We start from the raw sequence: 16,435 nt of genomic DNA on the forward strand, positions 1-16,435 counted from the left end.
GAAATTTTACAATTTTCTTAATTTTTCTGGTTTGAAAATGTGTTAACACTCTTGTTACTTTGGCATCCTTCACTTTTAGACCCAAAAAAATGCAGATACTGCAGAATGTTCAACCGTAAACTCATGGAATGTTCTGATGACGAATTCGTTCGTGGATCTCAATGTGACGAAGAAGATGAAGAAGAGCAACAACGACAATCTTCCCAAAGACCACCATTTGTAGGCTCCGCCCTTTTTATTCCTCTTCAGTATATTTTATTTTTGCAGTACGAGAATATGCGCACATTTGCTCCTTCCCATATGCATATCTCGTGTCATTATGATATACCGTATCCTCCACATCTTATTCAACCTCCAGTTTGTGGAGTCAGCACTTTTACATATGCAAGAGAGTTTCCAGTGAGCAATTCACAACAGTTCTTCAATGTTACTCCCCCACAACAACAGCAACAACAAGGGACTGGAGGAAGTGGAGAGGAAGATTACTGTATTCCTAAATCAGAAGATAGAGATCACTCATCTAATTACAGTATAAAATCCTATAAAATCTTAAGTACTGTATGTTAATATTAAGGTCAAGTTGCCACAAAACAGGATCGTCCATTCGTTTTCTTTGCTTCTGACTGTCAATCTCCCCTTGAAATTGTTGGTGAAGTCTACTGCACTGTTCCAGGACGCACAAGTCTCTTAAGCTCTACAACTAAATATCGGGTTACTGTAGCAGAAATACAAAGACGCATCAGCCCGCCAGAATGCTTAAATGCGTCTCTTCTTGGTGGTATTTTGAGAAAGTAAGAAAGAAGAATAATAAATAATAGTAATAAGTTGTGAGGTTGCAGGGCTAAGTCAAAGGACGGTGGGAAAACATTGAGGGATTCTCTCAAGAAACTTGGTTTGACTCTTCCTGCTGGTAGAAGGAAGCAAGCAAATGTTACAGCTTGGACGGCTTTAGTTGAAGGTTTGTTAAGAGTTTTGGGGAATGGGGTAGGGTTGGTGACGATATAAATTCTTAGGTCCTTAAAATTACAATTCCAACTAATACTTACCAAAATGTCTCTTTAAGAATCCTGAATTTAAGTTCTATTAACGCTCCATAACGCTCGTACTTGTCATGTAAATTTGTTGAATTCCAGAAGAAGCAATTCACATGGCAAAAGAGTTTGCTCTCGTATGTGAAAAGGAATTTCATTCCCGAGAAATTGGAATCTACTTGACAAAAACCTCTCTAGCAATCGATCCGGACGTTGTAAAGCGGAGAACTGCACTGGAAATGAGCAGGAAAGTTGTTGGAGAGCTCGCTGAACTTCTCTCCTGTGACCGTACACCTCTTACTCCATATTTTCCTAGAAATATGCTTCCGATTGATCCTTCTGTACAACAGCATTTATCACATTTTACGCTGGTACTGTTAAAATTCAAAATTAGCGAATCCATAAAACATTTTTTAATTTCCAGATGACTCATGGTTTCGGAAACGTGGCAATGAGTGCAGTACTGGAATCAGTTAAGTTAATGATTGATGAAAGTATCAAGTATATTGATCGATGTTGTTCTCAAAATGTCTGGAGATAATTACGCTTTGTCTTCTTGTTGAATACTTTTTTGATTGTCTCAAGCATGTATGTAAACCACAAAATTAATATAAATTCGCAATCAATAAAATAAATTTATCACAAAAATCATTCGGTTGTAATATACAATGTACGACGCTTTTCCAATGACTCTGGAAAGTTAAAAAATTCAAGAATTTTTAAATAAAGATTTCAGAAAAAAAAAACCAGAAAAAATCCACTACGAGATCTCGATGTAAAATAATTTTGATTATAAATCATTTCACCTAAAAAATGAGCCAATTGCTGAAATTTTTAACAATCTTCGGCAATTGATTTGAACAAAAAGTTAAAAATTTAAAAAAACTTGGGAAATATCAAAATACAATCAGATTTAGCACATGAAAAAATGGCAAAATAAAAGTGTTTCTTGTAATCCTACAAATGAGTTTCTTGAGCGTCAGAGCTCAAAACAATTCGAAGAGTCTCAGATATTCGGCGGGAGTTATGGTAACGGGGAGCGGCACTTGTTGAAGTAGATCTGAAATTCAAGATTTTTCAAATTAAAAAATAATTCTTAAAAAGCTCACGGAATAGGTTGTTGTGGTTGAAATAACTCGACCGCTTCCCGATCAGTTATTGAAGGAAAAGCATGATCAAGAATCAAAAGACATTCATCTGTATTACACACATCACTAACACTTTGTACATGTTCTTGTTGACGAGAAACTCGAAATGTTCCTTCTTCTGCATTTGAAACATCTGAAAAAATAAAAACCCTTCAAGTGAAAAAAATGTCACAGTACAATTTTGAAAGACAAAACCTTTGGAATGTTTTGCAATTTTCCAAAAAAATTATTAAAAATTCCAAATTATCTAAAGTGTCTAGGGTACATTTTTGGTCAATTTTTATGTTGAAAATTTTTTTGAATAAAAACTTACAATCCAAAAATCTCCAATTCTTGTCAGGCTCATAGGGAAGGGAGTTGTGCTCAACGAGAAGTCTCTGAATGAGAACTCTTGCCGAATCAAGTTCGGCTTCTGATTCAACATTCACGATTCCAATTTCGTAAGCTGAAAATATTAATTTCAATTTTCGATATTATCTCATCATAATGGCTGAGTGGAGCATACTTTTATTACTAAAAATTTAATTGGAGAATAAAACACATTTTCCAGGCTGCACAGTTCACACAAAAATTTCTTGCAGCTGATAACGGTGGCCATCAAATTTTGAAACTATATTCGTTATTCGTATATCCAATTTGAAAATTTTCAAATAAAATACGAAAAGCTCACCAGTATCTTTTAATCGTTCAAAACAATCCTTATAATTATCGTAATCAGCTCTTCCAACCACAATTACTGGCAATTGAATTATTAGTGATGTTGATTGAACTTGTGAATCTTTTTGTCCATATCTCGTTCCTCGTCTCATCAAATTTGGAGTGCATGGCGTCTTCTTTTCCCGTTTCAACATTGGAACCTTACTGTGAAATCCCAACGTGATTATAGAAGGAGCAAGAAGACATGGTTCTCCATCGACTTGCATTGGAATTGCTTTATTTGTAATAACTCGAACTCTTGAACATTGTGCAATACGTTCTCCTTTTCCACCCATTTGTAGAGCAGCCTGAAATATTGAATATTGAATTTAGTGGAGGAAATTTCATATTTCAAAAAATATTACCAATGTAGCAGTAGTAAACCCAAGAACTTCAACTTTTCCATCACAGCAACTAGGTTTATTATCAGAAGATTCACCCCATGGGATTGTTCCACCGGCATAGTAAGTGATATTATGAAATAGAATGCAATGAAGTTTCAATTCTTTGATTCTCGGAGTAACATCAACTCCGTCACATTCCAAAGTGATATATTCACAAAGATCTTTCCATGATCTTTTGAACAAATCAATAGTTCCTAGGCCTCCATATGCAATTCGATTTTTCAGGCGAGAGTTCAACATTTGTGGATTTGCACCTGGATAAAAGTTAATTTATATTTTCAATTCTACATTGCAGATGCAAAAATAAACTCACTTCTCGAATGATGGAATTGTAATGCAACATGTGCATCTGCTCCAATCGAAAAATAATTGGTCATTACAGTTAATGGAAGTGCTGACTGCATTCCATCATCTTCCTCTTCCAAATTACAAGAAGTGTTCGGCTCCACATCAATTCGCCACCTGAAATGAAAAGTTTTATGCATTTTATCAAACAAAATAGAAAAAATAAAATAACTAACCTATCTAAATGTGTAACAATAGTTTCATGAAGAATCGCTTGCATGAGTTGACTGATTGGCTCATCCGAGAAAACACCTCCCCATCCCATACATCTCGCCAAATCATTTCCCGTACCAAGAGGCATAATTGCCATTGGTGGATATGCCGGCCAATTCAGCTGTAAAAATTATATTACTTTTTATTTTTCAATGTTTTCAGTTCATAATAGCAGTTTTATTTTCAAAGAAACTTAAAGCTAAATAATTGTGCAGTCTTACATTATCTAGTGTTGATAGCACCCATCCAACAGTTCCATCACCTCCACAAACCAGAATTCTCAATTGTGTCACAACTTTCCGGAACATTTCCAATCCAAATTTAGGTCCTTTTAGTGAGGTTATATCAAAAACTTGTCGAGGATTTAAAAGCCAACAAAGAGTATGTAATGCTTTCGATCCTTTATTTCCTCCCGATTTCGGATTTACAAAAACCAAAAGTGGCTGGGACGGTCCGCTTGACCATAAATCTGTCGGTTTCACCACGAATTGTCGATGAGATTTTTTGTGTTTTCTCGGATGTGATGGTGTTCGACTACTTCGTTTACGGTTTGCAAGACGAAGAATCCACGTGGGTGGAACAATCATTTCCTTGAGAGCTCCTCTGTTACATCTCTCTTCCAATTTGTCACGTGCAAAACAGTTTTTCAAATGATATGATTCTTTGCACCATGAACATGTCACCGCAATTGTTTCTTTCTTTTCTTTCCCTTGGAAAAACATTTTTTGTTGGAACGATTTTGCACAAGTGTTGCATCTTCCTTCATGGCGCCACTGAAATTAATTACTTGACCATTATCATATAATTTTTACAAACTTCAGCAGAATGACATAATGTAAAACGAATGCCTCGTCAAAAAATATTTGATACACCGATTTGAATTTTATTCAATGTTATACATAGTAATTTTCCTCATTTTAAAGTTTTGGGTATCAATATCACTTGAAGATTTTGACATATATAAAATACCAAACCTTATGAACCCAATGATGAGCGGTTAATCCATCAGTACTCTCTTTCGAAGGAGTCTTCTTTGTTGCATAATCTCGGAAAGTTGTTTTACAGTTCAAATTGAGTTTTGCGAGCAATGAAAAGCAATTGGTGTGAGCAACAATATGACATGCAGCACATCTTCGTTTCTCTCCCGAACGTCGACAATCTTTTTCACCAACATAACATTCTGAATCTGCAGAAGCTGATGAGCCAGTTGATGATGGAAGCCAAACATGTTCCGATGGAAGAATGTGATAGTCTCCCTAAATTCTTCATGATCGTTTTCAGTATGGAAACATAATTACAGTAAATATTTCTAACTTTGTGAGACTTTTATTTTGAACAATTTTTAATCATAAAACTATTGTTGAGCTATTTCAGTAGTTTGATTTTACTTTTTGCTATTACCAGGAACTTCTTGACATAGTCTTTTCAAAAACACAAATCACAAACCTCATCTTCAATCCAATACCTACTACTTCTATGCTTATTCACAGGATTGCTGGTCTCTTGATCTGCAGCTGTCCGCCGTACCACCGGAGATTTTGCCAACGCTTTTCTAAAAGAAACTCAATTAGAAATCAGAACTTGAATGTTTTTATAAGCCTGAAAAGTTCGGAAAGGTGTATAATTCGACTGGGTCGTCGTAACACCGAATCACTGGTTGTAGGATCGTGACTTTTTGAACGAAACGTTCGAATTGATTCTGCAGGAGTGGGTGGCTCAAAATCTGTATCTGATGCTATGTCTGAATCCCCTGATGATACAGAAAGTAATTCAATGTCTCTTCGAAGAGTTGATAAATCAACTGAGTTCGATCGTGGTGGAGATGCGGAATCAGGGTAAGGTGAAAGAAGTGAAGGAGGCTGAAGACGTAGAGGTGATGGAGGTGTTAACTGATCAGAACCCGGACTATCAAATGTCATTTCGTTCCCATTACGAGGTAGATTCGGACTTGTGCAAGCTGATGATCCGGGAGAGCTGTAAACAATTTGTTCTCTTAAAGTTTCAGAACTTCTTTAACTTTTAACATATATTTTTAAGATTTGCAAACAATGTTATAAGGACTCATATCCCTTGTTACATTAGCTTTTAAGCCTATTTCTTTTCAACTTATATTCTGTGTTTGCTCAGTCGATTCGGATTACGCGACTTCTTTTTTTCCTTCATCATGAGCAGCGCTTCCCCCTCTAAACAGCTCTTCTTCTAGTTGTCTCTCTGTTTGAGATTAATTCTTTCAGGGATTTGTCCCCTCAAAAAGTATTAATCCGGTGGCCACCAGCAGTAGTTTATGGTGAAAAAGGGAGCTACGGCACACCAAAAAAAAAAAAAAGTGAGAGGTAACTTCGAGACAGAGAGAATGAAAAAATGAGTAAATTGTTGTGGAGACGCAGATAATAGTATAGATCTATCATGTAGCATTTCTTTTGATTCGATTCTGAATGATTAGTGTTAAGCACGCAACAACTAAAAGTCAAAGACACAGATGTCCGCATCAAAATAGATAGTGGCTATTTTTAACCGGAAAGCCAGTTTAATATATAAATGGAGGGATTACTATTAAAAATTAAACTTAATTTAACTACCTTAAAAATAATTTTCCAAACTATTCAGTTAAGTTTTTAAACCAATACAATTATTCCCAATATATCAACCACTTTAACTTTTTCCAGAGTGGATTCGATAAAGTGAGCATCTCAATTGTTGAAAAAATGATAAAGAAATATTTTTTGTAATTTGAAAATGTATCTTCTAATTATCAATTTATTTGAATTTTCCTTTTAAAAGTTTCCAAAAAATGTTTACAAAGTAAGATTTTGAGAAGGAAAGCGTTTACTTTTATCCTTAACTTTAGATTTAGATTTAACTTTAACTTTAGACTTTAACTTTAACTTTAGACTTTAACAAATGAAATTTATTTGAAATTGAACCCATTTTTTTAAAATCACACTTCAATTCTGCTCACCTTGCCTCAGATGTCTGCAATGAATTTCCCAGCTCAGAACTTGTATATCTGTCAACACTGTGATCTTCCTCATCTGAACTAATCGATGAAACTACAATATCTGGAGTTGTTCCTCTATGATGTGATGATATAGTATGCCTATGAAGAGTTGTTATTCCTGTTCCTGTCGAAGATTGATTTGAAACATTTGATGAAGATGGACTATCATCTCTCCATCCACTCCGTCCATTTCCAAGACGACGTGCCAATCTCATAACGGCGCTTTCGATTTCTGTCTGAAAATTTCAAGTTTACAAAAAATGTAAAATTATTCAGAAAATTTGATATTTTAAGAGACTTATATTATTAGTAATCCTATGCATTTTCAAGAACAAAAGCGAGTTCAAAACGATATTCCAAAAATCTCGAAATGTAAAAATTATATTCGAGGTTCTGAACTGATCATTCATCTAATCTATGCAGTAATTATACGCTGCTGACCAAAAGTTCTCTATCACGTGCGGTTTCGTTATGCAACAAGAAACATCTCAGTCAAGAGCGAGTCACGGCAACTCGGTCCAAAACCATTTCTAATTAGTAAACTCTCAAAAACCACAACTAATTAGCTTAAAATCATTGCTAATTAGCAAAAATAAGCTAATTTACAATGGTTTTAAGCTATTTAGTTGTGGTTTTTGAGAGTTTACTAATTAGAAATGGTTTTGGACCGAGTTGCCGTGACTCGCTCTTGACTGAGATACATCATAAAAATGAGATTCGAACAATTTCAATTTTTAAAGTTCTTTGACATTTTTCTATTTTCTTTTTCTATTTTTTTTAGTAAAATAGTTGTTCTTTTCTAATTGAAGACAACCAATGCATTTTTTGTTCAAATTTTTCGAATTTTTAAATTTTCGTGAAGAACGATTTCGATTAAAAGCAGATATAATTAATTCAGTCGAGTAGAGTAATATTGAAATTCAATTTTTTTATAAATTTTTTCAAAGACGCTGAAGGTGGTCGAAAATTAAAAAAATCATGTTTTCAAAAGTTGGGTTTTTCATTTTGGCTCGATGTTTTCCTTTTTATTTGGTGCTATTTCTGAATTTCCGAACATTTTTGACATTTTTAAGCAAAATAGCAATTTCCCATAACGCTACTTCGCCTTTACAGTATTTTAAGTAATATTCAATACAAATGAAGACAAAAGACTAAAACACACAAACCTTTAACATTCGTCTCCTATAATCTGCAGCCATTGCACAATGTACACATGTAAGCTCCAGCTCAAATCTTGGTTCTTCAACAATTCCTCCATCCTCTTCTTGAGGTTTTCCATCTACTATTCCTCCTGTTTCAGAACTTCCATCCGAATGTACCCGACTTCTTGTCATTGATGGTGATCTACTTCTATGTTCTGGATCCCAACTTAGACTTGGTCCCAATGGTTTTTTCGTTCGTTTCAGTATTTGAGTCGGACTCCGAAGTGCTGCTGGAAGTGCCTCACTCAACTTCCTGGCTGCACTTTCACCTCTCCAACTTCGCTTTTTCCGTTTTTGTGCTGGTTTTGGAGAAGTGCTCGGAGAAGGGCCTGATGGATCCGCAGATATTACAAACACAGGGTTTGATTGTGCTTCAGCAATTGATTTCTTTTTCTTGCGATGCTTCTTGAGACCACTACCGGATGCACTACTCGACGGAAGGAACGCATCCTCCGCCGAGCTGTTCTTCCGCAGCGCCGTCATCATCGTCTTCTTCTAACGCCACCAAACGATAATACTATTAAGAGAATATTAAGATGAAGATAAAAGTATCAGAAAAAAGATGAAGATAAGAAGAAGAGGAACGAGAAGAAATGATATTAGGACATCTAATTCGGTCGGTGTGCCACGACGCGAAGAAGAAGCTCTCTTGCTCTTCCTCTGGCTCCTTCACGTAGTGTCGTCGCGCTCCCATTACACGTTAATCCGTCGTCCTCAAGCCACGCGGACTCCGCCCAGTTTTGTGGTGAAAGCTGGTGGCTGTGGTGGTAGTGGTGTGTGACAAAACGCGGGGAAAGATATATGAGGCTTGTTTTAAGCCAACAAAAAGATGAAGAAGATGATGAGGAAATGAGTAAGACGCAAATGAAAAGGGTAACTCGTTTCCGTCCCCTCTGACCTTCTTCTCTCGGTTTCTTATTTGGCTTTTTTCATGTTATCTCGTCAAAAATTGTTTCGAGCTAGTCTTATAATTTCCCGTTAAATTTTCAATCTTGATATAACTTTTCTAAAGATATTTGAAACAAATCAGTTAACTGCAATTAATAGAAAATATTGTATGGCATTTTGTTAAATTAAACTTCCATGAAAACGCCTAGTTCGAAGTTCTGGGCCCTTTAGAACTTCTAGTGATGTCAGCTGTTGTGTTTTTTCTAGAATAATGTTGATGTATGATAGTTTTAACACTAATCAAAATGCTGAAAAAACAATTGTCAACATTTTATCAGTTGATAATTATCGAGTTATTGTGTTTGAAAACCTTTAAAAAATCACTGCAAACCCAAACTATTTTCTACTCAATCGTAAAATTGTAAAAAATTTTGATTCTCAGATTTTTATTGGGGGCCTATTAATTTTGGCTTCCAACTCTGAATCCACCAAAGGCGTCTTCTTTCAAAAAGTACAAAGACGTCTTGAACATTTTTAGCCTATGACCTAGTCGACGATCCTAATGAATTTCTTATGATGGTAATAATATGACGTAGGAAAAGAAAATAAATTGAAAAAAGTTGCAAAATAAGTCAAGTATACTTACACCGAACGACCAAAAAAGGGGAAAAATGAAAATCCATTCTCAAAGCCCATTAGTCTCTTGGCCAACACAACTCATGCATTTCAAAATTCGTCTCGCTTTTTTTTTAAAGTTTTTCAGCTTTTTATATGTTTTGTGTCATTCTCTTATCTTCTCAACATGTAAAAAAAAGCAAAAAAAACACAGAGGGGAATAAAATCAGTGAAACTAAATCCAATCGCCCTTTTTGACCAGGTGTCAGAGCAAAGAAATGAGCACACCGAGGCGCGGCTCTTTTTTTCCTGTTGGATATTAGATTTTTGTGTGTCGGTGGTGCACCATGGAGCTTCTAGAGTTTTGTGTGTGTTGCAATATCCAAGCTCTTTCTCTAATCCGGAACAAGTCAGTGATGCACTTCTCATGTGACGATGAGCGTTGTGAAGAGCACCTTGTGTGCTCCTGGTGATGTGCAATTTCCGTCCGCCAAAGTAACCAACTCTTTTCAAGAGCGGATTTACACCGCATTTCCTCCTGATTTCCGGTGAAAGAGCTCATGCGCAACAAGTTGAAATGAAAAGGTCATTTGTCTCGTACTGTATAGTTCAAAATATTCGGTCTTTGTATTTTCAAATATCATTTCAAAAGTTTCTTTGCAGGTTTCCCAACGATTTTTGAATGGAGGATTGAGATATTATAAAAAATGGAGAAGAAGCCATTTCCCCTTCAACAACCAGCGATTCGATTTTTATGATATCATATGTAAAGGATGCATGAAGGGTTGTTTCCTAGTCGAAATACTAATATTCTGTGTAATAGAGTGAAATGGCATTTTTTGTTTGTTAATATGAAATTTGATGAAGCTGATGATCTTTTATTGCAGCCCAGGACAATTTGAATTAAGATGAATGGTAGTTTACCATTTGAATTGGGGTAGAAAACACAAATCTCTGATTGTTGTTCAATCTTTGAAATTAAACTAATAATTTTAAAATATTTTCAAAAAAATATAATCTATTTTTTTATTTCTTTATGAATTGCCATATATTTTTCCACTAGTGTAACCCTTCATGAATCCCTTAGTATTTAAAAGTAACAACACTTCTCTAGTTTACCTCCAATGGTCAGCCATTTCTGGAAACATCTGTTTAATCTGACAGTTCGTCAAATCTGGATTTGAAATTGAAAATCGTGCAGCGGAAGCTGACAAGTGATTGTTGGTACTGTCTCTTCCTGTTGCTGAATCTTCATCTGATTCAGAATCAGATGCAGATGACCATGATGATTCTGATGAAACAGATACATTCTCATGTTCTTCGTTTGAATCATTTGACGAGCGCTCTGAAAAAAGAAAGATTGGAATTGTTTTGACTGTTGCAAAATCATTGTTTCAAATGAAGGATTCATTCAAAAAGCTCCTTTTTCATTAACTAATGAAAATCTTTTTGACGATGATGAGCCGCGCATAAAAATGCGCATCGACAATGAGAAGATGAAGCCTGAGAAGGAAGAGCTGCTATCTGAAGAGGAGAAAAGTGGGTCAAAACCAAAGGGAAAACCAAGAAGAATAGGACATTCTTTTTGACGTCAATATGAATTCTGAGGATGGTTAAATTGATGGATGGATGACCAAAGAATTCGTAAGTACATCCATATTTGTGTAGAAACAAACAACAAGCTGGTATAGACCGACAAATAGGGAAATACACATGTTTCAATATTCAAAAATTCACAGGTTTTTTGATCACCTGTCAAACTTTTCAGTAGAAATGTTAGAAAGTTTAAATTGCTCCAAGTGACTGCAATTTCAAGAAAAATCTTCAAAATTCAAGCTGTTGACATCGATTCTTTGAAAACTAACCCATTTTTCCAATTTTTATATGTTCAAAATTACACATTGGAGTCATTTGGAGCATTAAACTCCCCCTCCCACTATTTCAGAAATTTTCCCACAGAAAGTGATAATTTTTAAATAACCATGCCAACAAATAAGGTGCTCACCGATGGATAACTGTAGAAGAGACGAGTGAATGTCGTGCCACGTGGTAATCGCCGCAACGAGCTTCTTCGTGAATTCGTCGCATACAATCTCTTGAGAGCCGGCACGCGATGAGCCGTCCATTCCATCGGCGGCGCCTGACAAATCGTCACTTTTGACCAGAAAAAATGACAGTGAAAAGGGGAAGAGTATTGTGGATGTATGGATGGAAAACTGAAGATGAAGCAAGAAGAAGGAAAGAAATAAGGAGGTCTCAAAACATTTGAAGAAAACGCGGCACAAATAATGTTTTGAATTGATCTTATGATTCGGACTGTCCGTCCAGTTTCTTCTCGCTCAGATATTTTTTCTCCAATCGAAAATGTTTGAACCGGAACTTTTTTTTTTGCATTTTCAATTAAAGTCTCGCAGTAAATTTTTAAAAGTCCACAACTTTATACATTTTGTCAAAAAGATTGAAAATACGTTATCTATATATATATATAATAATTATTTGATGGTAATGTTCCAAATTCGGTCGAATGCTAGAACTAAGATCTATTTGAATGGTTCTGTGTGTGAAATTTGGATTCGGACGGTGGAAAGGTTGGATCGCTTTGAACTCAAAAAATCTGGACAACAAAAATATAATTTGTCAACAATATTTTATATCGAAAAACATTCTAAACTTATTTTTGGTGGTTTTCAAATTTAAGCCATTGTTGAAAGTAAGAAAGTTGTCTGCAACATCCCAAAAATGAAACAAAAGCATAAAATCTGAGTGCAAAAGTTCTCTAATATGACAGGGAACATGGAAAACTACAGACTTAGGGGTTTAATGATAAGAAGCGGAAGTTACCCACACAACTGTAAAAAATGAAATCATGTTAATCAAGGAGAAAACCTATTCAAAAAAAAGTAACTGTAATGATTTCAACTCAAAATGTTGAAAATGGGTATTTTGTTCATGGGTATTCTTGATTACTATTCAGTTTAAGCCTACCTGATAGTTGTTGTTTCGATCGAAACCACTTTTTTCGCGGTGGAGCAGAAACTGAACGAGCTGGAACACGAGCAAATTGTGATCGACGTTCGGCTGCTTCGCGGAGAGAAACAGCTTCTTGAGCACTCTGAAAATTTGATTTTCTGTTAAAAAACACTTATTGAAACATAAAATCACAATAAATCCTAATTTTGAATACCTTTCGCTTCTTTGAAATCATGGGGATTCCGATAGGAAATATCATAACATTCAGTTGAAATTTAAAAACAAAATAAAAATAATATGTACAGAAATTGTTCGCAGATTAAAAATGAGAAAGAGCGGCGTTTGAGAGAGAAAATATATGCAAAATAGGCGGCAAACCGGATCGGAAGATCAGTATTTTTCAACTGTGGTTATTGGAATTTTGATTTTGATTTTTTTTTCATGGAATTTCATGGCACAGATGTCTGTTTTAGAACTTGAATGATGGTTTGAACTGTTCAATTGATGTCATAACAATGGTTATGAATAGACCAGTTATGACTGCTGAAAACACTTTCTAACTTGGTGCTGTTCTATCAATTTTGCACCGCCAGTCAAATACTTCTTGTGCGTTTAATTTTTAAATTATACATTAGTTGAGCTCTTTTAGCATTCTGAATAGCAATACATCATTTCTAATTTTAGATTATTTCGTAAACTATAGGATCTAGATAAAACCTACCACTGTACTCATTTTTACGCTGCTCTGCCTTCGTTGCTTCCTTCGGGACAACATTTCAAGAGAATAAAATATAAAAGTAGAGAAATGTCTTCACAAACAAAAATAATCTCAACTTTCTGGGCGTTTTGGGTGGGCCTACGTGTAACCTCTTGCCTCTTAATTGATTAATGGCCCAAAAAGAAGAAGTCGGACTAATCAGTGTCAATCATGATGAAAAAGGAAGCAGAATCAGAAGAGCAGCAGCAAAAATAAAATACGTGGAAGTTGTAGAAGGAGTTGAAGAATTTGGAGAAGACGGAGAGCATCGAAGCAGAGTGTTCTGCATCGAAAACTTGTCCATTCTTCTGAGTTAATGGTTCAGAAGGTAATCGAATGAAGGGAGGATGGAATGAACGATTTTGGTGACGACATGGAGATATTCCAATGGAGAATATTCAACTAGAATATAGTATTTAATTATTAATCTATTCATATAATGTTTAACTGTTAAATAAAATTGTCCTTGAGGTAGTTCAAAAATTAGATGGGGACAGATTTTTCTATAAATGTTTTGAGCAACCCATTGACATAGAAAGACCACTTATGCGTTAAAATTCAAAACTCCAAACCGTTACTATTCTCACCTGACGCCTCCATAAAAGATCTCAACAAAGATATTCCCTGGCGACTCCAAATTAAACATTTGAGCTTCATAAATATCATATGTAAAGTGAATAATGTATCATGTGGAAAACAACAATTAGTACATTTCGGGAGGTAAATATGAGAATGAGATGTATGCAACTGGTGCTTCGCATATCAAGGTGTACCTAAGGCTAATTTGCTTTGGCAACTAAATCACGAAAAAAACAAATTTGCAGTAGATATTGCTCATTAATGGAGTCTAATCGAATGATTTTGTAAACAATTCCAGGGAAAAAATTGACTTCATCGTGACATTTACCAGGAAGTTTGTAAATGAATAAAATCGAATACAGTCAAAAATAGGTTTAAACAATCTGTATACCTAATTTTCGACCAATGGTTCAGATCTGACTGAAATTTAACACGTTTCATGAATTATTAAAATAAAAGATTTAGATAACCAAAAGTCGGGAATATTATTTATTTCTATCGATAAAAATAATTTTGATGTAAGTTTTTATTTCCAAACAGAAAAAAAAGTTCTCTAAATGAAAAACAAGTTATCGGAAAGCGCGGAACAAGACGATCTCGTCCTCCGCGCCCACGAGGGATCGATTACCATTGGAAAGGGAACTTTTTCATTTTTCACCCATCGGATCCGCTTACTTACCGATTCATTGTCTTTTTGTCTGCGTCTTTGACACCAACAACTTGTCCAGGTAGGCATTATCAGAAAGAGCAGAAATGAATGAAAATGGAGAAGAAGAATAGAGAGAATGAAAGGAAGATACAGTCACTCTTTTTTGATTACGATTTCTTGTTTCTCCGTGCATGCACTGAGAATGTCAGGCGAGAAAATATAAGAACACTGGGAGGCACCGTCCATTTTATCACTTCATTTTTTCCCGCCTTTTCGCGTTTTTATTGTTTTTTCAGTCACAATGACAAGGAAGAATTGTTTTGCAAGATTTTATATTTTTCTGTGGGGAATTTTCTTGAAAAACCACTCTTGTAGTACTAAAATTACCGATTTCGCAAAGTAATACTTTGAAAATAATTTAGGAACATTTTATTAGCAGTCAACTTCTCACTTCTCAAAAAATCAATTTTTTAAAACTAGGCAATTTACCAAATTTTGGCAGAAAATTTTTTTAAATCTTTTAAAAAGCTGGACCGTTTTATGATTATATTCTGTAACTTCGGATTATTGTAATTGTATGCAAACCAGCTCCCAATTGGAGCTACTCGACATTTAAATTCAATCTGCTGAAGGAAAAATTGTGTTTCTAGAATTTAAAATTAGCTCTTATCACCGTAATACTAATTAAAATAAGACCCTCCAAACCGTTATCAGTTTGAATTGTTATATATTTAGAAACAACCTACCAACGTATTGGAATGTAGAGCCAAAACAGTTTCGATTAAATCCGAGCATGACGATGTTAGAGCATCTCGATACTGAAAAAAACAGTATTTTGTTTTTTTTTTTTTCATTTTAAAAAGGAAAGTATTTGCCCACTTGATAAAAGTGTGCAGCAGTTTCTAATAGTTTTCTTTTAAATAGAACATATCAAAAATTTGGCATTTCAAATTTGTGTTTTTAAGGTAAAATAAACATTTCCAGGATTCAAAAAAAACTGACAGTGGGCACAGGTGGGATTTGAAGAAAATGGCAAGTTTCGAACAGCATCTGTCCATTCATAGAAGGATGATGGGATGGAGGAACATCGCAACAGTTTCTGAAAATAAAAAAATAAATTTTCATCCAGAATACTGCTCGCATTTTTCAAAAAATATAAAGTTATTAGTCTGGCTAAAACACAGTAGTCCGACTTCTCCCGATTCCTGACGATTCGAGATCTTTTTTCTCTATGCTATGGTGGTTTTTGAATAATGATTTTTGATTTATTGAAATAACTGTGACTCGAAAAATGTGTAGCGCAGACTTAATGTTTGACAGAGCAAGTGACGCATATTTTTGAATTTGAATTGGTGGTTTCTAATTAATTAATTAATTAATTATATATTTAATTATCTACTAAGTTTGCATATGAATGGTCTGTTCCATTCAGTCTTAAATTGTGCACTAAAAAGTATGACTGAAAATCCACTTTTTCTGCTTGAACTCAGCGGATATGAAACTTTTTAAAATTTGGTTGTTAACCTACACACTATCGGCATAAATTTTTAGAATGATGATTTTAAATTATTTTTTGTGTTTTTAGTTGAACATTTGGGAATATTTTTTATCTTTAAGGGGATGAAAAAATTCATTATAGTATGTTGTTTCTAAAATTACTTTTGAATTATTTCACCAAAACTTCTAAAATTAAACTCACAATAATGAAACTGTAGCTCTCATTCATGAAACCTAGAGAATTGAAATCTGAAAAACAAATACTTAAAAAAAGGCACACTTTTCGAGGTAAAAGAGGAACCAAAATAGCAGAAAAAGAGAAAACGGCGCATAAAGGATTCAATGAAAATTGAAGTAGTTTGTCTAGAGACTGACATTTTGAATTGAGACACCCTAAACTTTTTGTTTTTCAATTTTTTACATTTATTGGTGTGTTTGGAATT

General features: G+C 34.7%; 2 protein-coding genes and 3 non-coding genes across 9 annotated transcripts; 2 read left to right on the forward strand and 3 right to left on the reverse strand.

Moving 5' to 3' along the window:
* Positions 1 to 102: 102 nt before the first annotated feature.
* aptf-1 (Transcription factor aptf-1) lies at positions 103 to 1,678 on the forward strand. Its single transcript, NM_062899.4, has 6 exons — positions 103 to 219; positions 268 to 529; positions 575 to 791; positions 840 to 958; positions 1,134 to 1,402; positions 1,456 to 1,678. The coding sequence occupies exons 1-6, from the start codon at positions 106 to 108 to the stop codon at positions 1,570 to 1,572; spliced, it is 1,098 nt and encodes a 365-aa protein (NP_495300.2). The 5' UTR covers positions 103 to 105; the 3' UTR covers positions 1,573 to 1,678.
* dgk-5 lies at positions 1,644 to 16,217 on the reverse strand (the record flags this gene model as incomplete). 5 transcript variants are annotated; one of them, NM_001368593.5, is made up of 16 exons in its annotated part: positions 1,644 to 2,091; positions 2,141 to 2,312; positions 2,493 to 2,624; positions 2,850 to 3,183; positions 3,241 to 3,533; positions 3,593 to 3,741; positions 3,801 to 3,958; positions 4,059 to 4,610; positions 4,812 to 5,093; positions 5,284 to 5,389; positions 10,660 to 10,885; positions 11,546 to 11,680; positions 12,526 to 12,652; positions 15,242 to 15,313; positions 15,498 to 15,594; positions 16,195 to 16,217. In NM_001368593.5, the coding sequence occupies 16 exons, from the start codon at positions 16,215 to 16,217 to the stop codon at positions 1,989 to 1,991; spliced, it is 2,961 nt and encodes a 986-aa protein (NP_001355400.1). The 5 variants fall into 5 exon arrangements, with proteins under 5 accessions (NP_001355400.1, NP_001355399.1, NP_495301.1 ...); NM_001368594.2 differs by lacking the exons at positions 15,242 to 15,313; positions 15,498 to 15,594; positions 16,195 to 16,217 and adding an exon at positions 14,526 to 14,683 and having other exon boundaries at positions 1,653 to 2,091; NM_062900.4 differs by lacking the exons at positions 15,242 to 15,313; positions 15,498 to 15,594; positions 16,195 to 16,217 and adding an exon at positions 12,725 to 12,774 and having other exon boundaries at positions 1,653 to 2,091.
* Positions 6,588 to 6,726, reverse strand: K06A1.7. The gene has a single exon (NR_051222.1). It is a non-coding gene; the product is annotated as an Unclassified non-coding RNA K06A1.7 (non-coding RNA).
* K06A1.10 lies at positions 9,904 to 10,025 on the forward strand. Its single transcript, NR_051223.1, has one exon. It is a non-coding gene; the product is annotated as an Unclassified non-coding RNA K06A1.10 (non-coding RNA).
* On the reverse strand, positions 9,947 to 10,063 carry K06A1.9. Its single transcript, NR_051224.1, has one exon. It is a non-coding gene; the product is annotated as an Unclassified non-coding RNA K06A1.9 (non-coding RNA).
* Positions 16,218 to 16,435: the final 218 nt, after the last annotated feature.

The sequence above is a fragment of the Caenorhabditis elegans genome, chromosome II, assembly GCF_000002985.6.
Source record: "Caenorhabditis elegans chromosome II".
Lineage (NCBI taxonomy): Eukaryota > Metazoa > Nematoda > Chromadorea > Rhabditida > Rhabditidae > Caenorhabditis > Caenorhabditis elegans.

Excerpts from the sequence above, each read along its gene's own strand:
- aptf-1 (NM_062899.4), top strand. The coding sequence starts at position 106 with ATGTTCAACCGTAAACTCATGGAATGTTCTGATGACGAATTCGTTCGT. Across the intron at positions 530-574 it reads AGATCACTCATCTAATTACA|GTCAAGTTGCCACAAAACAG; the intron begins GTATAAAATCCT and ends GTTAATATTAAG. Across the intron at positions 792-839 it reads CTTGGTGGTATTTTGAGAAA|GGCTAAGTCAAAGGACGGTG; the intron begins GTAAGAAAGAAG and ends GTGAGGTTGCAG.